We start from the raw sequence: 24737 nt of genomic DNA, 5'->3' as shown, positions 1-24737 counted from the left end.
ATTCTGGCCAAAAAATAAAATAAAATTAGACGGACTGGATTGAAATAAGTTGGGTTTATTTGAAGGGGCCTAGTTTATTGATTGAGGGGAAGGTAGTCACTAGCTCTAATTTTTAGTTTAGTTGGTTGATGCATGTAAATTTGATTGTGAGACTCAAATCGATATTTCCATCACTAGTTAGTGGCATGGGTGATCAGCTATATTTCTTTGGTGACTAGTCACGTAGTTCATCCCCACTACCTACACTCCAATTAAATTCTAAGAAGAAATAATGTAAACATACAGAAGAATGGATATGAAGATGAAGAAATAAAGAATGAATGAGATATTTTTCATCTGTCGTCGAACAAAACAAAGAAATTGAAAATCACTATAAACATTTACAACTTCATTCAACCAAACTCTAATTAGCTTAGCCTGCAACTGTTGTCGTTGCTGCTATTGATGAACTCACAACTTGTGAATACCCTTCATCCGCCACCACACTATCCAAACCCGCAGCCCATCTCCTCAGAATCCTCAACAACGACGCCGCTTTCCGCTTTGCCCTCACCGTCCCCACCCCCATCAATTCCCATATTACCCTCTCAATCCCCGGCATGGAAGCCAACTCAGCCACCATCTCCGAGCCCCCTTTTCGACATATCGTCACAAGGGTCGCCGCCGCACTCTCCCGCGCCCTCTCCGACCCTTCTCTCAACACACACCCCAATTTCCTAATCGCACCATATGCCGCCGTGATTGCCAATATCCCGCCGCTTCTCACCACAGCTTCCAACACGGTCACCGCCTCCTCCGGTAGCCCCTCCATCACTTGTACGATCATCTCCACCACCCCGCCTTCCACCAACCTCGCCACCGCCTCTCTCTCTCCCGCCAAATTCAATATGGCCACCATCGCGTCCCTTCTAAAACACCCGTGCTCGGGCCCTTCTTTCGCCAACTCCAACAACCCCTTGATGACACGTGTCTTCCTCCCCAGTCTCTTCCTGTACCCGTGCACACCCGATAAGCTGAATATCGTAGCCGCAGCGTTCCCCTTCGCCTCCCACGTGGCTCCCGAACGCAGCACCTCGATGACGCCGTTAAGAGCTCCGTCCGTCTCCATAATCCGGGTCTTGTTCGCTTCCAAAATGGAGAGGTTGAGAATCGCCGTCACGGCATTTACCTGGAGGTTAGGTTGGGCCCCGCCGACGTCCGAGCTTAAGTACCGTACAAGCAATGGGATAGCTCCAGCTTCGGCAATGCAGGCGCGGCAATCAGAGTCTGTCTTGGCCAAACTGCGCAGCTCGTAGACGACGCCGTTTGCAGCATCCATGGACTGAGAAACCGAAAGCTTGTTAACCAAAAACGACGCCGTCATTCTGGTGGCTTCGAGAGCCGCCTTGTTCTTTTTGACGGCGTTGACCAGTCCCTTGTTATTCTCCGCGGTTTCGAAAGGGATTCTTTGCCCCCGGCACCACATGGCGATAAGATTTTTCAATGCGCGGTTAGGGATGAGGTCACTGTGGGCCAGGGTTTGACCTGTTTTGGGACACGTGTTGTGACCTGATTCGATCCATAGCTTTATCGACTCTCGATCGTACGTCTGACCTGTTGCCACTGCGACTGGGTCCCGCATTAGCTCCAAACTGATCGGGCACCGGAAATCCACCGGAAAACCCAGCTCCGAAGCCGATTTTCGTCGGATCAAATCGGATCCGGGAGTGGAGGCTCCGAAAAGAACGCACTTGGCATAGCGGACGAGCCCGACGAGAGCGATGAGCTGCGATTTGGATTTCTCCTCTGTTTGGTTCTGAAACTCGTCTTGAAGACTCTCGAACTCCTCTGTGCAGCACGCAGAGCTGTCGATCCCTAATCGGATGAAAATCTTGGAGAGCCTGGAATGGTCGGGGACGATCTCGCTCTTGAGGCGATCGAGCATGGTGCAGACCTCGAGCCTGAGATCGTCGTCTAGGGGATCCACGAACGATTTCGTCGTGCTCCGCGAGCACTGGTTTCGGAGCAGAGAAACGACCTCCTCTACGTCGTCGTTTAATCGGAGCTCCTTGATGGGGAGAATGTCGAGCAAGGTGGACAGGTCGAGGGTGAACTCATGGAAGCAGTTGGCAAGGGACTCCGTCTGGATGAGAAGCCACATCTTGCTCCCGTGGGATGAGTCTTCGATCAGAGTTTGGATCCTCTGCAGCAGGATGTAGAGCTCCTGGAAGCAGAGCAGGGCGGAGGGAGAGAAGGCGGCGGTGGAGTTTCGGACGAGGTCTTCGAAGAGCATGGAGAGAAGGTTGGTCTTGCGGATCATGGAGAGGGAGGTTCGCCGGAGAAGGAAGCGGAGAGGCTCGAGGGAGGAGATTTCTTGGCAGATGGAGAGGAGAGAGCGGATGAGGCTCTGATCGGAGAGCTTCGGCGAGATGAACGCCCCAGCGGACGGCCGGCGTTTTCTGGGCGGGAATGCTTGTGGAGATATGACCATAATTAGCAATGAAGCAAGTATCAAAAGGAAAAAAAAAAATGTATATGAAAGAATGGAATTGGCAAGAAAATGGAATTTTGGTTTGCTTTTGATGGTTTGAAGAAGGAAAAGGGGAAATTGAGTTGGGTTGTTTTTGTATTTTTATATGCAAAAGAAATTCATTGGGAAGGAAAGGAGGAAAGAAAGAAAGAGAGGGTTTGGGTCATGGACATGGTTTTTGACTCTGTTTTGGTGGCATTGTTTTGTATTGGAAGGAAAGCGATAAGCATGGAGTTGGCATGATATTGAAAGGGCAGGCAGGCAGGCCTTTCCACTGTTGAGACTATATTATAATTATCAACTCATTAGGGTTGTGAGTCGGTTCTCTTGCTCTCATATATCGATCTCGGTTAAAAGACATAATCAAAGCAACAAAAGGCGTTGGATTGAGTCCACGCAAACCAAACCCAATTGATCAGATGGTTTTGTTTTAACTGCCGCCGGCAGCTGAATAGGTCCCTTCATTTTATTATAAATTTTGATATTAGTTAAGAGAGATGAAATAGAAAGAAAGATGAAGTGGTAAGCACTTTAGAAGGCTACATGGTAGGTGGAGAGTTGTTAGTGGACTTGGCTTTCATCGTCACCCACATGCCCCCCGGCCAATCAAAAACCAGAATAAAGAAGAATAATAATAATGGCATCATTTCATTTTTGCCCACTCTTTGTTATTTATGAAGATAATATGAGTAAGAAATCGGTTGGCTTGGCAACTTGGCACAGCCTTTTCCTTGTCCCAAACGTCATATGGGTTGGGTTGGGTTGGGTTGGGTTGCTTAACACAGAACAGCACAGTGGATGATGATTACTTCTTATCTGAATCATTCTCACCCTTATCAACTTTGTCCCACCAAAATTTTCACTTTTCTTTTTAAGGTTCTTTTTCCAGAATTTGATAGTGCGAGAACAGCTCAAGATAGCTAGCAGCTGCAGATGGTGACATCTGTATATTTTCGTACTATATATATATATTTATTTATTTATTTTGATGATGTAATGGTGCACCGAAATTTGAAGTTCTTGTCGTTATCACCCAAAAGGTGAAAAAATTATTCCCAAAACCAAGCCTCCAGTCGAAATCATGTTTCATTTTTTTTATATGGAGCTGCCAATAGGGAGCTGCCAACAGCTTAACATGTAGAGGTCAAACGAGAACACGCGCAAACAGAAACAGATTTTGGTTGGATTTCATCTTTTTCCAGAGATGCATATACACACTACGTACTCTGTTTCCAGCATCATATGCTATAAGATTATCAATTAGTTAATAAAGTAATGCATGATTAGGTTACTTAATAGGGTATATTTTTATTTTATGGTTGGTTCCCAACCACTTTCATGATTGAAGGACACGCCATGAAAACTAGCTAGACGAGCTTCAGATTGAAGTATAAAATTACGAGAGAGCTTCTATAACAAGAAGGATATATTGAGGAGTTCAATCCAACCGTTCAATAATATAAAGAAATAATTAAACTTAATCATTTTCATTGATCGAATAATTATTACCGACCTCCTCATCTTAAACCCTCATTATCACCTAAATCAAATAAAATCATATGTGTTGTTGTGGTGGTGAGCATTTTGTCTTATGCTTATGGGCTATCTAGTTTAGGGATTCCAAACCTCTATTTATCTGCATTTCGTGAAATCTAACCACTTAACATATGGCACATCATCAATTTTAAGTTTCATATTTTTTTTATACAAAACTGATGTTAACGTTAAAGTTAACCTGCTTGAGGTTTTTATTTTCCATAGTTACTCCTCGCTATAGATGAAGGCTTCAATCCTTTGGAGATGCGAAAACATTCTTGGGTTGTTGAGTTATTTATGTTCGTAGTTGATCTTCATATTGAATTAACTAATTCTATTTTATAATTGAGAAAAGCTTGCTCGTTTGCTTTCTTTGATTGTGTCGTGAATTTTAGTGTTTTTTGGTGTTTAAGGTGTTTGTGAATTTTTGAAGTTCAAAGGTTTGCAGATTGACTTGTGAAGTACGTGAAGCATCTTCAAGATTGGACGAAGATGTTGGAGGAACAAGCAGTGAAGAAACCGTGGAAGCAGTGGTGTTTGAGAAGACCACTCAGTACTCTGCAAATGATCATATCTTTTCATCGGATGAAGAATCCCAAGCACCTTATTAACTACGCTAACATCAGTTTGGAGAAAAAAACCACTTAACTTAAATATTGATGATGTGTTATATGCTAATTGTTAAATTATTTAAGTGATTGAGATTTTATAAAATACGGGTAAATACACGGATACTAAATGTAGAGGCTCGGAATCTCCCAATTTAACAATAAATAAGTGACAAGTAGACGCATATCCACATTGGCCTGTGGCTCGTGGGCTGCACGTCAAGCCAATTGTTAGGCCGCCCCCCAATATCAGCTTTGAAGCCATCGACAGAACAAGACATTGCCAAGTGTTGGCCATTTGCAAGGGCCAGCTGTATTTGATTGATGTAATGTAGGCACTTTCATTAGTTAGTGTTTTAGGATAATGCAATTCTGATAGCAGTCCAAAACAAATCAAGTATGATAAAGACTTTGCTTCAACAAGAGCATCAAATTTCTTCTTTTAAAAAAAAAAATTGGGTATCAATCAGATCAATGACCCCATTCAGTCTGCTGGCATGGAAAAAAACAATGTTTCTCAAACATTTGGTTCATGTATATGCATGAGCGTGAGTCAGTTCAAACTTCAAGAGAGCTACTTCCTACTTGTGCTTCTGATTAATCAAGACATTGCAGACAACTCACCATCCATAATTTCTCATTTTGGGGAGCATGTATTTGTGCTTGTTTGTGTCTGAGTTGGTTTCAAACCCAATCCAAAATGATCATGTTTGGAAATTTTCACAACCCAAAACACAACAAAATTAAATTGGGATTGCTAGTTGGGCTTGGGATTGGATAGGTTTGGATTGCTAGTGATCACTGTTTTTGGGATAGGTGCCCTTTTTTTATTACACAGAAGCTGCAACATAGTTTGCCATTTCAATTTGTCAATGTCTCTGTTTATTAATGCCACAAGCCCACTACTCCAAATCTGAGATCTAACTTAACTTCTTCTTCAAATAGCTTAATGCAGTTTTTCTTTTGGGATTAATATATATATATATATATATATATATTTGAAGCACTGACTATAGCATAGTCAAAATTCTTGCAAACAAATCACAACTTGAAGCCTTGACAACTGTAAAAGATTAAAATAAAAGAAGAAACAATAACAGAGTTGAATTGGCTTCATGTGCTGAGCATTATGCAGTTCTACATTGGCTGCTGCTCAGACTAACCGTTGAAGCTTTTAAGGAAGAACCCTTCAAATTGTGATATTCGAGCCACCATTTGTAGTGTTAGGCCATCTTAACAGAGACCAAGTATAAGAATTTTTTTATGGTCACTCTAAAAATAGCTTAATTTTGCATGCATGTGTATGACCATTGACCACCTAAAAGGAATATTCATATGAAGAAGGGGACTGTTGATAAATAGTCTTGCATTAAGATTATGTTTGATAGGGAGGATTAGATTGGATCAGTTTGGATTAGTAAAATACTTAGATTTCATGTGCAATTAAGGAATAGTATGGTGTTGTTTTCTAACTTGAGGATTATAATGGACTATTTATAAGAGATTCATGCCTAAAATTTATCTTTACTAATTCCACCATTTTCAACAAGATATTCACCTTAATTCTCCAAGTTAGAAGACAACACCCACATTCTTCCTTGATTGCACATGAAATTTAAGCATTCTACTAGTCCAAGCTGGTCCAATCTGATCCTCCCTCTCTATTAAACACGTGTCTAATAATACTCACACGGGCCCCACTCACCACCTAACAATCTAGGTATTTGAAGAAAATGGCTTGCAAATGCCACTAATCTCTTTCAATTATTGCATGTCAGTTGAGCTATTAACATCACAAATATTCAATAAACAAAACCCTCATTTTTATATTGGTAAAGTCTAGGCACAGACAAAGGACACAAAATCAAGAAATTGGCCCCAAGGTGATTATATTAAGTTAATCATTTACCTATGCTGCTTTAATTTAACTGTGGTAATTAATACATATGAAACCATAAAGGAACCCCAAAATGTTCATAAAACAATGAGCAGACATGTCAATCTTACGGCAATCATTGCATTTGCACATGCCGCAGTAACTGGTCGCTTTTTAAAAGTGTCAAAAAACTCATCGCAAAACGAGCCAAATTTAAACGTGCAATCAATCCATATAATATTAATATATAAGAAAAGTTGCTTCAAGCCACCATTCAAAACTTGTAGGGGAAAACTTCAAACACGCCAAAACCAAGCTTGCAACTTTTGACAATACCTAAGCGAAAACGTAGGAACGTCATCTGGCTCCTCCTTGAAATACCACCCTGAAAAAATAACCTTGGACCGATGTGCCGCGTAACTTTCCCAACAGGATATGATGAATAAATTTCTGATGACTCCTTCTCTTTTGGCATGTTGCGAAAACGTGAAAAACGAAAGTAGAAAATTCACAGCAGCTCCATCTTTGCCATTCATATTCTGATGTCAAAGTCTCACATTTTAGGCAATTAATTGTTTTTGAATTTGTTCCTTTGAGCTCTGTTTGGTTCACATCAATGACAACGAAACCACACTCAGCATTACATCACATCATATAACGTGTTCTGTCTATGCATATGGTAGCCCCAAGGATTAATAAGATATGATTAGTTTTAGAGAAAAAAAGTCACTTTTGTCTCTATAATTTGTTGAATTTTTCTCTTAGATCTATTTGATGCATCCTTAAATTGCGATGAATACGAAACTACATGCATGGATGAAATCACTATAATTCCTCGACAAAGATGTCTGTGTTTGATAACATCTGTTGGCAATTATGAACCAACAAGACAATCTCATAGACGAGTAGTACCGGATAAGCAATATACAATATTAGGAAGATATATTGCATGAAATATAATTGTAGCAGGGGTGGAAGAGCATCACGTGAAGCCCCAATAATATTCTTCAATTTATATATCAATAATTTTGTTTTGGGTAGATTCAAATTCAATTTATAATTTTGTGATGCGTGAGGGGCATTGCTGGCTCATGAGGATATTCCCAGCCCCCACTACTTTGAACCTCAATAATTCAGATCGATGATGACATATCAGAAGAAATATATATTAATTGTGATCAAGCATTAGGCAATATGCATGATGGATGATGCATCCTTGAATTCAAATGGATCTTCTTTCTTTGAGAGTTCATGCCAGAAAGAAACTGCCACATGATCATATGCTTCTCTTTTCTTCTAACAACCACCAGTAGAGCCTATAGATGGGGCCACATGATCATATGCTTCTCTTGCTCAGGCAAATGAATTTTTAGGGCAAAAGAGATGTCTTTTTAGAATGTACCCATAATTTAACAGAGCAACTCCAATGTGATATGTTTGGCTTCTCAATTGATAAGACACGAGAATAAAAGAGCAAGTTATTGCCTTTAACCATTTCCATTTGTATTAAGGAAAAGCTAGTTGGCTTTTAACCAAGGGTAATGTTATTTGTAGTTTCTTAATGCATTCACAGCAATCAACTGCAAACGATAAATGATAGAGTGCTAATAACAGTTTCCGTAGTTACTAATTATTAAGTTTTTTTATAAAAAAAATTTTATGTGAACAAGATAATGTTTGGCACTCTCGCAAAGAAAATGTGGGGTAACAAAATAATAATATAAGAATTTGTGGTGTTTCTCATATCCTTAATTACAGTTTCCTTAATATCATTTTAACCACGTGATAATTGTGATTTAAGAATGAAACAACGTAAAAGCAGTGTATAATTGGATATCTTCGGTTGGAACTTGGAAATATATATACTATTCCTTAATTTGACTAGAATCGATTATTCTATGACAAAGAAAAGTACAATTCACTTGTATTATATATATATATATAGTTTGCTCTGCAAATAAAACATATGGATCATATTCTCCTCACTGTGCAGTGCAGTTGAACGTAAAAGCCAGAGAATGGTGTGTTGCACGTTGAGGGCAAGCTTTGAATTATAAACTGGATGAATCAAATATATCTGGGCCCAGGCCAGAATCAGAGAGCCAACTAATTTGAGTGCAGTACGAAGCAGTGAGATTGAAGCTATGGCTATAGCCAGCTACCATTCATTCATGTCACAGCCTCACCCAACTAACCATTAATTACCTGCTCTGGTCTAGTCCACTCAATTTTACCCACTTCACATGGCAACGAACCATGGTTCATGGATGGACCCACTTCATACTTCAGTGCAGCCTTTAAGGCTTTCACATCCCAACCTTTTCACATGTAATCAGGCGAAAGGTGATAATGAAATGAAGCTAGGACTTGGCCCTACATTTTAATTCGGGCATCATATATATGAATTAATCTTCTCAATTAGATGGGATAATCTTGTTTATTTATTTATTTATTTTATACAAGCGATACTAAATAGGAGAATTCGAATACATGACATCGGACGCATGAGTAATTGTTCTTTGTAAACCATAGCAACCGCATATATATAATAGAACACATACCTTTTGGTCTTTGTTGAAACATCAAGAATGTACAAAAGCTTGTTCTCTTCAATTTGATCCCTCACACACTCAATCTAATGTAGGTCGTGTGATCGTTTGAGAAGTGGCATTTGTATTTATATGAATCTACCTAAAGCGTTTTGTCTATCAAAAAACTCTCAAGCAGTCCTTATTGCATTAGATTAATAAAACTCTAATCCACATTAAATATTTTGGTATTGCACTAATAACACACTTAGACAAGGACTAAAGGACTAGGCTGCAACTACGCTCCTAATCAACATAAATTCTCAATCCTCATATGAATTTTTGTTTTTGTTTTTGGCCATGCCAATCCTCATATGATTAGAAGACCACAATAAGTGGTTCAAGACAATACAACGTCTAAGAGCATCCACAATTATGCTCTCTATTTTTAAGTTAAAATTTAGCTAAAAACATATAAAAGTTATTTTAGAATCTCCCCATAAAATTTAAACTCCAATCAAGCATGGTTGGAATTTTATTTTTCCAATTCCTTCCTAAAATTTGTTTAAGAATATAATTTTAGGGAGCCCATTACCTTTACATATAGGATAATCCTCTATAAACTAATTATGGTATTTAAAGATTTGTCGTGCTCTCTCTCTCACACACCCACATCACAAAAGAGAGAAGGCATAAAGAACATAAGTCATATCTCTTTCAACGCAAGGAATGTGAAATTAATCAGGAATGCATATCCACTTGAAACTACTTTATGCGTATGTCTTCCACAAATTTTGTTGGGATTAAGAAAGCGACAACTTAATGAAGCCAACAACGCATATGGTTTGAATTTGATATGCGAATGCGATGAGATGAAATTTGTTAAGAGGAAACCCTTGAGACTTCTTCTTGCAGCCTTTTTTGTTTGTTGAAAATAGTCAACAAAACCGAATGAGTTAATTACCAACAAATACTGAAAAGCCTCCCTTTTTATTTTATTTTGTTATTTTTACAAATGCACGACTTCTTCGGCTAGATTAGTCTTTGGATATCATAATTAGTACTGTACGAGTTTGCTTTAATTCACATTTTTTAATGAAGAAAAAGAGGAAAAATAAAAGTCGAACACGAAACAAATTTTTATAGTGTACGTTTGACATTGCTTATTTGGGGTGATAAGTAATATTTTAAAAATTTTGAGAAGTCCAGTCCGTTAGGTAAACTATGAGAAAATCACTTATTATTAAAAATTGCTATGAGAGAAAGCTATAAGGGAAAACAGCTAATGAGGTGCTTTCATTTTTTGATTATGCAAGAATCAATTTCGAAGAGGCACTAGGTTTAATTATTATACAAGAATCATTTTCTGATTATGCGGGAATTAGTACTAACAACACTTACAACAAAAAATTTACCAAATGCCAAATTAATTTCTCTCACTGCAGATATGACAACGATTATTTTTTACAGCACATCAATACCAAACTGGCCCATAGTATAAGAACTCAAAAGACATGTTTTTATAGTTTTCTAGCTGCCAAATTTGAACACGAACAAATTAATAAGAAAAAAAAATCAGATTTTAACAAAGTTGCAAAGATTGAAATAGAATTAAGACTAAACTATAAAAATTGGAATTAAACTCATAAGAAATTGTAGGAATGAAAAGTAATTCATAGGGATAGTCTTTTTTAGTTGGTGGAGGAAATGGTAAAAACTTATCTGTAAACCTTAATATTTATTGAGTTTTTCTTTTTTTTGGGTTACTACAACTAATCTGTTTCTAGTTATACTTCTTTTTTGTTCCTTTACAATACAAGGAACGAATAGTTTGATACTTTCCGTAAAGCCGGGCGGGATACATTCTTGAATTCTCCGCCGTTAGATAAATCGTTACGACTCTCTGATTCACGCAACAAATCAGAAATCAAACAAGAAACCCCTCGGAAGCACCGTACGAAATCTGCACCCGATCCGAGCTCTAATAGCAGTTGAAAAAAACAACAATGAAGAAGTTGTCGCCAAAAAAAAAAACCTTGACACGTGGGTGGTCACAAATGGTTGCCACATCAGACTGCTGAACAAGAGATACGACGTGGCGTTGCCTGGTAAAATGGAACCACCAGCCCCTTTAAATAGCTTCCAAAGACTCGATGCCAGAGAGAATTACCTGTTCAATTATTTCAGCTTCACATTCAAAAACACACTTTTCGCCTCTTTCTCTCTCTCTCTCTCTCTCTCTCAAAGCCTTCTTCAACCCCGGATCCGTTTCGAATCCAAACGAAACGTTGTTGAGATATTTCAGGCTTGCCTTCGAAACGCCAAAGATTCCTCGATTTCAGTAATGCGAGGAGTTGAGATTTTCTCTTAGGGCCTCGCTCGATTTGGGATCGATGCCGGAGATCGAGGTAGTCGCCGGAGCCGGCGACGACTCCGGTGAGTCATCCTTCTCCCCTCCGACCGAAGTGAACTTGTTCGGGAAGTACGAGCTCGGAAGGCTCCTCGGGCGCGGCGCATTCGCGAAGGTGTACCACGCTCGGAACGTGGACACGGGGCAGAGCGTGGCCATCAAGGCCGTGAGCAAGCAGAAGGTGCTCAAGGGCGGGTTTACGGCGCACGTTAAGCGGGAGATCTCTATCATGCGCCGGCTACGCCACCCCCACATCGTTAAGCTGTACGAGGTGTTAGCCACGAAAACTAAGATCTACTTCATTATGGAGTTCGCCAAAGGCGGCGAGCTCTTCGCCAAAATATCCAAGGGCCGGTTCAGCGAAGACCTCAGCCGCCGGTATTTCCAGCAGCTGATCTCTGCCATCGGATATTGCCACTCCCGCGGAGTATTTCACCGCGACTTGAAGCCCGAGAATTTGCTGCTGGACGAGAACTGGAATTTGAAGGTTTCGGACTTCGGGCTCAGCGCCGTGACGGAGCAGGTCCGACCCGACGGGCTGCTCCACACGCTATGCGGGACCCCCGCGTACGTGGCTCCCGAAATTCTCGGGAAGAAAGGATACGAAGGTGCGAAGGTGGATATCTGGTCATGCGGCATCATCTTGTTCGTTTTGAACTCGGGTTATTTGCCTTTCAACGACCAGAATCTGATGGTGATGTATCGGAAGATTTATAAGGGCGATTTTCGGTTCCCAAGATGGACGTCGCCCGATCTAAGAAGACTGATTTCGAGCCTTCTGGACACGAACCCCGAGACGAGGATCACCGTAGATGAGATTCTGAAGGACCCTTGGTTCGGGAAAGGATACGAGGAGATCAAGTTTCACTTCGAGGACTTCGAGTTGAAGGACTTGAGAGACGGGGACAACGACACGTCGTTGAACGCTTTCGATTTGATCTCATTCTCGTCCGGGTTTGATATCTCTGGTTTGTTCAGCAAGTCCGAAATATCGGACTGCGGGGAGCGGTTCATATCGGCGGAGACGCCGGAAACGATAATTGAGAAAGTGGAGGAGATAGCGAAGGCGGAGAACGTGGCGGTTATGGAAAAGAAGAGTTGGGGTGCGAAATTGGCGGGGCAGAATGGTAATTTCGTGGTGATGATTGGGATTTACCGGCTAACGGAAGAGCTGGTGGTGGTTGAGTTGAATTTGAGGCAAAGACAAAGTGAATGTAGCCAGCGAATATGGAAAGATAAGCTGAGGCCGCAGCTCAGCTGTTTGATATACCGACCGGAAGAGGACGTCGCCGGTAATTAAAGCACCCAGACGAGAACAAGCTCGGGAGTCTGGGGCGTGCGTCCATAATATAATATTTGCGGTACATTATATGATACGTTGTCGGAGAAAAATAAGGGAACAGTAAAATGCCAGTGTCCGGGTTCTTTTGTAATTTGGATTTTGCCCGGAATTTCAAGTCTCCAAAAAAGAGACATAGGGAAGTTCCTCATCTTCTTGACCCCAAAAAAAAACAAACAAAAAAAAAGTCCTACATATTCTTAGCCCAAGGAAAAAAAAAATGTTCCTTATAGGGGTGGGCACGGTTCGGTTTGGACCGGTTTTTGCCTCAAATTAGAACCGATCCAATACTATTCATCCGGTTTGGTTCGGTTCGGTTTTAATAAAAAAAATTTCAAAAACTGTCCGGTTCGGTTTGAACCGGTTTCGGTCCGGTTCCGGTTCGGTTCGGTTTTGAACCGGATTATAAAAATTATTTTTTTAAATTACTTTTTAATACAATTCTCAACTGAAATATTATTTTTTTACTTGAAAATTAACAAATTATTCAATTTCATATAAAAAATAAATATTAAAGTGAGAAAATAGAGATATTTTGACATTGAACTTGGATAAATATTATGTTTTTTTTAGTGAAATTAAAAATATAGCATTAAATATAAATATATATATTGAAATTATATATTTTTTTAGTTTCACCGGTTCGGTTCGGCCCGGTTCGGTTTTTGAAGACATGGAACCGGATCCGGAACCAGTCCAAACCGGTCCGGTTCGGTTTTTGACCGGTTTTTGACTTTTTGGTCAACTCGGTTTTTTTCCGGTTTGGTTCGGTGCGGTTTGGTTTGGATTTCCGGTTCGCCGGTTTGAGTGCCCACCCCTAGTTCCTTATATTCTTGTGTACAAATGATTTTCTTTATGTTTTTTGTTTAAATAAATAAAGTGATTAAAATTTAGGATGCAAAGGTTATATATTCTTGTACTGTTCTGTGGCAGACTGACACACTCAGTTCCCAACTCAATCCAATGGTCGGTGGCAGGGAGTATCATCAGAAGGCCAAAAAGATAAGGACAGAAAAATGTTGTATTAGAGCTGAACTTTACCTTTTTTTTCTTTTTTTTTCTTTTTCTAAAATGGTTAAGTATATTAACTAATATGTCAAAATTATCTGGTTAGTTTAATTTGGAGAAGATACTATATTTAGTAGTGGGACGGGCCAGATTATCTTCCCTTTTTGGGCAGATTATATATTAATCAGATTCAACGAGTTTTTACAAATTTATAGTCTAAATTCATCTGGAAGAAGAAAGATCAGTGAACCTAAAGAAAATCAGATACCCGTTGCCTGAAATTTTTTCTCTTTTCTTCACGGATTGAATATTATCCATCAATCTATCCCTATTCCCTACCAATATCCACGGGAGTCCCATCGGCAACCCAAAAAGCAATACATGGGCATTCATGTATAACACGTTATCTCATTAAATTAAACATCAATGTGATGTGGGATTGCGTGGATACATGGTATGTAGCTTTACTTCCCTTCACAAGATTCAAATCCCATTAATTCATGGGAAGCTTCCTATTCCAATTCGTATACCTACTATAGCTACACAAACACAAGAAATTCGAACTTGAGAAATCAATTAAATTAAGAGTTAACGTTTACAATTTGGGGTTAGGGTTTAGAATTCGGCTCAATTCAGTCTATTTCACACCATACCACACACGAATCTCTAAGCTTATATTACTTGTAGTACTTAGGGGTTTTTTTTTTTTTTTTTTTCGAGTACCCTTGTTTATTGCAAAGGATATATATATATATATGATTTAAAAGGTGTGAACCTTTATGTGTGTTTTTTTTTTTTTTTGTGACTTTCAAACCCAAATGGAGTTGTGGAGTTGCAAGTTGCAATAACATGGGGTAGTGAAGAGTGGAGAGGGGGTAATCCAGCATATCATGAGCTGAGAAACAAATATATACAAAGAGGGTTCACTGCACACCATTATCATTATATATGCAATGCAACTTTGTTAATTAATACTTTTATTATAGCAAATGGTCCACCATGCAATTATGCATTTGCATGATTGAGTATAATTGCCCTTCAAGCATCAGTACTTTGCGTAAATATCACATAAATAATAGTGATCTCTGTATTGACTTGGAGTTGTTGATACAATATACTACTTAATACAGATTAAGGTATTCTATTTGTTCATTTTTATATATTGACCAAATGTATATCTTGTTTATGTTTTTAATATTATTAAAAATTAATGAGTTTTAATTTCAACATATCAAAAAGAAGCAAACAAAATCCCAAATCCACATGATTAATAATTTCATGACAAGGACAGGTTTGTATTGTCCTCAATCAAAAGCAAGAGAGAAAAATAAATAACTTTGGCTGGGTCAGTCAGGTCAAGACTTAAGACAAATACAGGACCACCGCATCAATACGTGGCCATATCATATATATATATATATATGACGTTTCAATTGAGGGATGATTCGAATAAGTTTATTTGAAGGACATTCTTGTTTCATTAATTCAAATCGTCTATTTTCTAAATATTCATTCAAATATCATATGTACAAAATATTACTTGAATTCAATATCACTTGACCACTCAATTGAATTATTGAAATTTTAGTATTTTCTTAAAGTACATTGTTCATTGATTTTGTAAGACACAATTGGATATCGAAACGGTTTCTGATTTGTCTAATTATTTGCAAGAATGATTTATGAATGTAGAATGAAAAAATAGATGGTTTGGATTGTTGAAAAAAAAAATCATAAAAGACCCTAAAGAGTGTCTCTTTTATTTAAAGAATCCCTCAATAGAAGAGAAATATATTAAAATATATAATTCCAAAGATATATACAATCCCTTACGCAATATGAGATTCCTCTGGTGGACAGGCCCCTAATTATGCAACACTAAGCTCTAATATATTATCTATAAATTGATGATTTTAAAGTCAATTTTCATTTATAACCATGCTCATTGCCGTAGGTTACAATGATATATATTAAAATAAACCAAATCCCAATTCCATGATTAATCCCACTTAAAAAAATTAATCCATGATTAACAAATGCTGATAAGTGCAAGTTTGTATTGTTCTCAATAATTTTAAAAAAAAAAATTAAAGAATTAATTTTGGCTAGAGTGAAGTCAAGACTCGAAAAAAAAATACCGAACCATACCATATATGTACACCTCCATAATTCCAAAACTTACACTACCCCCTGCCCCTTCCCCGCAATAATGTGACTCCTTTTATGGACAATGCTCCAAAACCCAGAATAATAATGTTCTATATTGGCTTAATTAGTTGGCAATTGTTGATACCTTTCCAAGGGGGAAGACCAACACAATGCTCCCACGCTTCTCTCTCTCTCTCTCTCTCTCTCTCTCTCTCTCTCTCTTACGACTCTTTTTTCTCTCACGCATAAGTCATAACGTTGTTGAGCTTCTAAGATTAAAAAGATATGGTGTGGGACAAAAGTTATAGTGCACGCAACATTAGGTAGGGCAAGCAGCAATTTCAGTCATTTAATTATACAATCAAAACAACAGTTACAAAATTAATCTAAGGATAAGCTTCAACATGATACAAAAGCACAAATGCAACTCCTTTGTCAAACCATTAATCTCAAATTCTTAGGGTTAAAATTGTTTCAGTATTTTTTATTTTAGTTTCGGATTGACCCCTACACGTGACGTAAATAGATTGGTGAAGAAACCATTTTGATTAAATCTCATCATGCTAATATTTTTGTGTAAGTTGAATAACACACGTGAGGTCTTTCTGTGATTAGAGTCTAAAGACTATAAGACCCTGCACTTTGCCAGTATAATTATAGCTAGCTAGCCCTAATCTCTCATCAGAGCTTTATCAATGTGGTTTATGGATTTGCAGGCTTAAACCCAATTCATTTGCAATCCAGTGGACTAGGACCCAAATGTAAAAGGCTTTAAAGTATAAGCCCATAAATGCAAAAAAACATGGGCTAGCCTGAGGGTTGGACAAGCCCACAAGGCAAAGAAGATTTGGTCTTGAACTGAGCTTTATTATATTCAAAATATTCTTTGAATAGTTGACAACGTTTTCAAAATCAACGTACGTAACAATGACACTGAGCTTGGTCAAAGAAATACGTGTGATGTTAAATTAGTCTCTGGACAGACCTTGACCAATTCATTTTCACCATCGGGTTGGGTTGCTTGTTTCAAACGTATTCGGACTGTATTGCCCGGCTTAGGCAGCTCTAATATCTAAAATCTATATTGGGATTTTTCTTCTTCTAGGTTTGGGTGTGGTGGTGGGTTTTAATTTGATATTCTATTAACGAACAAGTTACAAGTTGAGTTGCACGATTTGCTTAACTATACCTTCTCCTTTTGTTTAATTCAGGAGATGCCAATATAGAAGAAGATAATTAGGCACTAAGACAAGAGTAATCAAAACTTAAAACCAATATATTTCTTGTTAAAAATTAATAAAGTTTGAGATCAATCCCACCATATATATATATATATATCTATATATATCTCTCTCTCTCTCTCTCCTAGTTGATCAACTATGACTTGTTGCTTACTTACTTTTTTTTCGCTAACCGGTAATAAATTATCCTTAAACTTTGTAATCACTCCTCATAAAGAGGTTACGCGGCGACCAACATTCTTTCTATAAATACTTAACAACAAATTTATTATTCGCATGAATTTTAAAATAATTATCACGAAAAAGAAAAATAAATAATACCTTTTAATATGTGTGATTCAATAGAGAATTATGATCATGAAAAATTCTTAAACGAACGACGAATTTATATTCTAAAGCACAATATTACCTTAAACTCACCTAAGATGATCGTTAATATGCGCCCCAAGAGTTTTGCTTTCTCCTTAAAAACCGCCATAATTCCACATTTTAGTCAAAATCTGTCCTCCTTGGTGTGACTTGGGACCATCCACTGTACTTTGATTATTCTGCATCCCTTTGGCAAACATATGTGGATTATGCAATGCAAATTCTTGACTTAAAGGAGGGTAGTTAATTTGGCATGTAAAAAGTGCCCCTACTAATATTCCTCTTGATTTTGCTTATTTAAATCTCCAATTAAACCCCTTTTTTATAATTGCTTTCAAGCCATTTAGCTAGAGATAATGATTTGGATTAGGCATATGAATCCTCTTAAGAAATTCATATTCCTCTTGACACCTTACAGCCCTCCATTCGCTTATACCGCAGACTCAGAGTCCTTTACCAAACCGACCATTCCAAACCCGGTTCACCTCACTCCTTCACAAACCGGCCCAACCGGGCGGTCCAGTGCTTGCTTATATAATTTGTTTTCCTTACATTCTCTCATTTTCTTCTCCATCTCTCTTATCTTTTTCTCCTTCTCCCTCATCGTAGTCTCTTTTTCGCTGTTAGCAACGAAAACGATAAAACAAGCTTCACGGCCGGTGCGACCCGAATCCAAATCCGGACCTTGAAAGCGGCGGCTCCTATTAAGCTTCGAAAATTGGGCCCTCATTCCGATAACTTATCATCGACATGAACTTCGAATCTGTAAGTATCCGAATCGCTCCCATTTGATTGACGTGCAGCTCAGAGTCTTTAAAACCTTAAAATTGATTCATTTGTCGAGCTTTTTTGGTGCTCCTGCGGTTGTTCAACCATTAATGGCGGATTATCTTTTTCCCTGTTTTTGCATTTCTTGAAGGGGTTCGAGATTTTAGTGCTGTTAGGGTTCTTGGGACGCTGAGAAAATTGGTTCTTGCTATTCGATTTGAGTGGGATATTAGGGCTACGGTTTCCGATTGGGAGCATTGCTTGGGAAGTTTTCTGTGTGATTCCTAGGGTTTTAATTGTTCGAATTCGAGACGGGGAAGATAGGCGTATGCTAGAGGATAATGTGTATACTTTGTGTAATTCAGAAGTGGTCTCGCCGGGTCGCTACAATGCTTCCTTGGTTAGTTATTCCATTAATAGGACTATGGGCTCTCTCTCAGCTTCTACCACCAGCTTTTCGATTTGAGATAACTTCGCCCAGACTCGCTTGTGTTTTTGTGCTCTTGGTTACTCTCTTCTGGTATGAGATTTTGATGCCTCAGCTTTCGGCTTGGCGGGTGCGGAGGAATGCAAGGCTTAGGGAGAGGAAGAGGTTTGAGGCAATAGAATTGCAAAAGCTGAGGAAAACAGCAACCAGGCGGTGTCGGAACTGCTTGACTCCGTATAGGGATCAGAATCCTGGTGGTGGTCGATTTATGTGTTCGTATTGTGGACATATATCAAAAAGACCGGTTCTTGACTTACCTGTGCTACCGGGGATGGGACTTTCGAATTCCGGGATTATCAAGGAATTAGTTGGAAAAGGTGGAAAAATATTGAATGGTAAGGTGTGGTCTGAAAATGGGTGGATGTGTGGCCAAGATTGGTTGGAGAATGGCAATTGGGTCAGTGGTTCTATTGCAGGGAAGTCTAGCTATTGGAGGAAGGACGGGAGCAGTTTTTTTGGAGGGGATGAGAATTGTTTGGCTGAGAAGTCTTATTCAGGTGTTGTTATTTTTGCGTGCAAGCTACTGACGTCTTTTTTCTTGAGTGTTAGATGGCTTTGGAGAAAGGTTTTTAGGATTAGTACATCAGGGGAAGATGATGCATCTGATGAGCATAAAGGTATGTTGGCCAAGAGGGGCGAAAATGGGACCAACTTGAATGAGAGCAGAGGAGAAAAAGCTCGCAGAAAAGCTGAAGAGAAGAGACAGGCTAGGATAGAGAAGGAGCTTTTAGAGGAGGAAGAGAGAAAGCAGAGGGAGGAAGTTGCAAGGTTGGTGGAGGAACGTAGGCGACTTAGGGATGAGAAAAAGGAAGCAGAAAGAGATCGTGGGAAAACATCACCACCTGCGAGGGAGAAAGATAACAAGAAGGAAGCAGAAAAGAAACGGCAGGAAAGAAGGAAAGAGAAAGACAAGGGTTCTAGCAAGAGCAATTCTGATGTAGAAGAGCTGGAAAAGAAAGCAGGTAAGGAAAGTGAACGGAAGCGGGACTTTGACAAGAAGAGTGACATTGATCGCCGGGAACATCTGAAATCCGGGGTAGATTTTCTGAAGGGACAAAGCACAGAGACAGCCCAGAGTATAAAAAATGCATCTGCAACCAATTTTGATAGGGGAAATGCTGGATCTAGGTACCTGGACCGTATGAGGGGTACAATTTTTAATTCTTCAAAGGCATTTAGCGGAGGTAGTTTCTTTGGAAAGGGTGCTAATACTACAGTGACAAAAGAAACCAAATCTAGCATTTCTGCAGATCAAGTCCATAGTCATGCCCATAAGAGGGATTTATGTCCACCTGACCGTATAGCTGTGAGACCTCTTATGAATGGAGATGATAAGAGTATCCACCGCCCTGTAAGTTTCTTGCTTTATACCTCATTTTTATATACCTTTTCATCTCACTGCTTAACTATGTTATTCAGTACCCTACCTAAGTTCTAAGGTAGGGATTATGTAATTATAATTTTCATGGAAAATATAGATGATTATAATCTCATGGAAGTTATAGATAATTATAGTTTTCATTGAAATTATAGATATTGATGATGCACTTGAGTTTGTTGATTATGCCATATATCTAAAAGCTTAGCCTTGACTTTCTGAGCATTTACCAATGTGATTATATGAACTTCAACAGTTCTTCAACTTACACGGATTGAGGGTCAATTTCTGTTTCCTTTACTAGGAAATCTTATCCCTACACTTGCGCTGTTGGAACTTTCAAACCAATAAGCTACAAAGTGAAACATTAGTTTCAAGTTTCATTGCCTCATTAATGATAATGATGCATACTATAACACTATATAGGTGAAGTAAATAAGTGTTATAACGTGATCCATTGAATGCAGGTTAACTCAGAACCACAGCCAGGGACTGCACCTAAAAAATCATGGCAGCAATTGTTTACTCGGTCATCGTCTGTGCCTTCATCCTCAAGTGCAAATGTAATAAGTAGGCCAAATTCAATGTTCCAAACAGAAGTTCAAAGTCCTCAATTATCTGGTCAGTCCTCGTCAATGCAATCGTTTGATAATCCAATCAATTTTGGGCTGCCATCTCCATTCACTCTATCTACGACCTATCCAAAAGAATCCTCTACCAGTTTAGGTTTTTCCCCTGCAATTGAACCCATGTTCCCTCGCATTGGAGAAGGGCATCATGAACTTATACCTGAGGAGCCAGAGCTTTTTGAAGACCCATGTTACGTCCCCGATCCAGTATCCTTGCTTGGGCCCGTTTCTGAGTCACTTGATAATTTTCAACTGGACATGGGTGCTGGCTTTGTGAAAGATATGGGATTGGAGAGGCCTCGCACATTGAAGAATGGATCTGCTTCTTCTGAAGTCAACAAGCCATCTCCTATTGAGTCACCGATGTCACGAGAAAAGCATAATAATTCCAATCGCTTCCCAAGTACCCCAAAGGCTCAGGATATGCATGCTTTACCCCTAGATGATGCAAATGCAAATGATAAGGGAACATGGCAAATGTGGAACAGTTGTCCTCTTGGTCAGGAAGGTCTAGGTTTTGCAGGTGGGCCACCCAGCTGGCTTCTACCTCCAGAACTGAACAGATCTAACAAGGATGATCTTATGCACCCTTCGTCCCAGAAACCAATGGTGTCACTATTTGCAACAGAAGATCAGGGTATTTCTGGCTCTCATTCTCCTCAGAGTCGGAGCATCTTTCTTGGTAATGGCCAGAATGGCGGAGCTTTTAGCCCTGTTACTGGTTCCAGTGATCATGATCCTTGGTCACAGAAAGCGTTTTTTCCACCATTGTCAACTGCTGAAAACCATTATCCTCTCAAACCTCCAGATGAAACTACTAAGAATGATCTGATTTTTGGGAGTCCCAGAAGATCTACCACCAACCATCCATTTGAGATGTCTCCAGCAAACTGTTGGTCCAAGTAAGTGCATCATACTCATCCTCCATATTTGTAACTGCTGGTTTCTAAATGTTGCTTGTTATGTTATGTCATTCATAAAGCTTTTGTAGATTATTTATGGTGGGTTTGCTGTTACCTTGTAAAATGGTGAGGTGTAGAGGTTGGGAATATTTGTTCTTGCCTGAAGCAAAGAGTGTCAACTAGAAACAAATAGTGAATCAGGAAGGGCAACTGGGAAAAAAAAAACCTACACCTCGTTTTGTTTTGGTCCAAATAACTTCATTAAAACAACAAGAACAGGATACAAAGCATCAAGCCAAGGCTTGCAAAATATGACAACCTACACCAGGATAGAAGAAACTAAACTCAACCAAGTTTAGATACAGATACTCATCCCAGCTACAAAAATCATTAAGAGGACAAACTAGGAGGACAAGGCAGCCTATCCGAGACAAGAACCCGACCAGAGCCTACACCCCTTAATGCAGCATAATCCGGTATAACACTAGGATGGACGTCGGAGTCCTAATGTGCTAAATAAGGGTTTGGATGTGAACAGTATACAGCTTGATGTTGTAGTTGATAGATGGTTGTGGAAGTAATTTATTGTTTAAATGGCTTGTGTCTTTGTTTTTGGTATTTTCCAAGCTTTTCATGGGATGAATTTGAGTTTTTACCATGTCATGGGATGAAGGTGGTAAGGGGTTTTCATGGATACCAGAGGCCAAAGCCAAAAGATGTAACTCAATTAAAGTTGTCTGGGGTACCCCCGAAATATTCTTTGGCCAGTATAAGCATTTATTCTTTTGAATGGTTGCACTCTTAGTAGATTGGTGCAAGCTTATAACCAAGTCATGGGGTTCTGTGATTGGTTTGGATTTCTTTGTGGTGTTTAATGTTAAATAAGATTGATTGTTTGAAAATGGTTTCGAGTGCAACTTGGATGATGTTGATCTAATTCTTGTTTGGCTTTTGTATTTGTTGACAGAAAGGAATGGGATGAATGCGTAGCAGTTCAGGGCACAGGGGAAGGTGTTGGAAAGCCATCTGCGTTGAGGCCTCATATCAGGGGACTATATCCCACCCCAGATGTACAGTCGCTTTGGTGATTTAATTGAAAACAGAAAAAATGAGAAAGATTATGAGGGACTTTAAAAAAAAAAAACCAAGAAAAGAACAGACCTCCTGTACTAGTGAGTGGCAAATAGCCTCTTTTGGGTGGAGAGTTTAGAATACTGGACACATTGTATCTTCCTGCTCTTCTTTATAAGGGAGATTGATGTTTACTTACATTAGCGTTGGATAGGATACCACGTGACATGCGTGCGTTTATGATCAGGTAACGGCTACGCGTCACTATTCCGATTCAACTAGTTTCTTTTGTTTCTTTGGAGAAAGGGTGGAAGGGCAAAAGGGGGTGTTTCTTCTTCTATGGAGATTTCTAAATTTTGCACAATGGTTGCTTTGCCCTTCCCCCCTTCATTGTCAAACCGTGAATGGGTGTCTTGTAACATACTAAGGGAACCTGTTTAGAGAAGTAAACAACGCAACAAATTAATCCAGATTTATCTTTTCTCTTCGTATTTTTGTATTTTACTGAGAATGGTAAAATGGTGTTAAGAATCTGAAACATGCTGAGGTGGAGGTAAGATGGCCATCGATGATGCAGGTTTTTTGGGTGCCTTTCTGTTGACTACTTGGTCGAAAAGGAAAAAGCATGATGCAGGGCTCTGCTTGGTCTCATATGTTGTGAAGCATATCTTAGAACCTCATGTTTCTAGTTCCATCCATCCTACTCCGCTGTCCTGTTAAGCTACTGCATATATGGTTGAAACTCTGAACGGTTCATATGTTATATGCTCTTACATTTTGGCTGAGAGTTGATCCTCTCGTGCTCCATAAATTCCCGAAACTCTGGTTCCAATGGCCATCTTAATAGTATTTTATCTGGAATTATCTCTACACGTCTTGATGTTGGTATCAAATTACAACGAGGATTATCTAAGAATCCAAGAGAACGATTATCTCACAACATCCGAAGAGCAACATAATGAGAACATGATTAAACTAAACACGAAGATGAGGAAGCTGATGAAATTAACAAAAGATCCAAAATTGTTTATGCCCGAGGGGGACTAATGGGATTGTCATCAATTCAGGCTCTCAATATTCTATGTTCATTAAGAAAGCTTACCGGACCTTGAGCAACAAACAAGTGCCACAATTTTACCCTTCTCTAGATTGCAATCCAAATGCAAAATCACATTGCAAATTAATTTATAGAACATGTATCCTATCTTTCATGAACTTTTCTTGCATATCTGGATATTTATTGAGGTTTATGGGTTTTTATATACTCGTTGGAAAATTTCACCCAAAAATTTAGACTTGAGGCTCTTGTTTTGAATTAATTCCCCCACTGATTTGAGTTAATTTTCATATGAAAGTAACAATTATAAGAGGCAAATTTAAGCGAAATTTTTTAGAACAATGGCCAACTTGATAGGGCCATATAGGCCCGACTCATGAGCCAAAAAATACTTAGCCCTTGAGTAGGGCATGTGCTTAGTTTATTTAAGATAGGGCTAGCTCGCCCTCATAAGTCTTAGGGGTGAAAGTTTATTGGGAAATAGCTCAAAATACCACCCATTTTATAATTTTTTGTCAAAATACCAACTCTCCCCAAAAATTTTTAAAACTACCACCTATAAATACATCTTTATTGTAAACTGATTGCACCCATATCACATTTTCAGAAATTGGGTTCTCTCTCAACTCTCTTGCCTCTGTCTCTCTCTTCAGCCCGTCTGTCTCTGTCGCTGAGCTCTCTCTCTCTCTGACGCAATCGTCTTTCTCCCTCAGCGGTGGCTGTTCATCTCAGCTTAACTCCACCATTGACATCCACGAGGTACTGTTCATCTAACCCTCACCCATCTGGAAACAACAGGCACACTCGGTCACCTTCATTCATCACTCGTGAAACGACGGCGTATCACAGCTCATTCTCATGGTGCCGTACACG

General features: G+C 39.1%; 3 protein-coding genes across 5 annotated transcripts; 2 read left to right on the top strand and 1 right to left on the bottom strand.

The window, feature by feature from the left end:
• Positions 297–2920, bottom strand: LOC18772209 (U-box domain-containing protein 16). The gene has a single exon (XM_007204907.2). The coding sequence runs from the start codon at positions 2468–2470 to the stop codon at positions 413–415; it is 2058 nt and encodes a 685-aa protein (XP_007204969.1). The 5' UTR covers positions 2471–2920; the 3' UTR covers positions 297–412.
• Positions 11199–13017, top strand: LOC18775282 (CBL-interacting serine/threonine-protein kinase 14). The gene has a single exon (XM_020566882.1). It carries the CDS (start codon positions 11451–11453, stop codon positions 12765–12767), a length of 1317 nt encoding a protein of 438 aa, XP_020422471.1. The 5' UTR covers positions 11199–11450; the 3' UTR covers positions 12768–13017.
• LOC18775412 (stress response protein NST1) lies at positions 18133–23298 on the top strand. 3 transcript variants are annotated; one of them, XM_020565599.1, is made up of 4 exons: positions 18134–18337; positions 18492–20178; positions 20673–21736; positions 22704–23053. In XM_020565599.1, exons 2-4 carry the CDS (start codon positions 18682–18684, stop codon positions 22822–22824), a joined length of 2682 nt encoding a protein of 893 aa, XP_020421188.1. In that variant the 5' UTR covers positions 18134–18337; positions 18492–18681; the 3' UTR covers positions 22825–23053. The 3 variants fall into 3 exon arrangements, with proteins under 3 accessions (XP_020421189.1, XP_020421188.1, XP_007208401.1); XM_020565600.1 differs by having other exon boundaries at positions 18133–20178; positions 22708–22834; XM_007208339.2 differs by having other exon boundaries at positions 18134–20178; positions 22704–23298.

Source organism: Prunus persica, chromosome G6, assembly GCF_000346465.2.
Source record: "Prunus persica cultivar Lovell chromosome G6, Prunus_persica_NCBIv2, whole genome shotgun sequence".
In the NCBI taxonomy this organism is placed as follows: domain Eukaryota; kingdom Viridiplantae; phylum Streptophyta; class Magnoliopsida; order Rosales; family Rosaceae; genus Prunus; species Prunus persica.
This window is presented reverse-complemented; position numbering and strand designations above follow the sequence as displayed.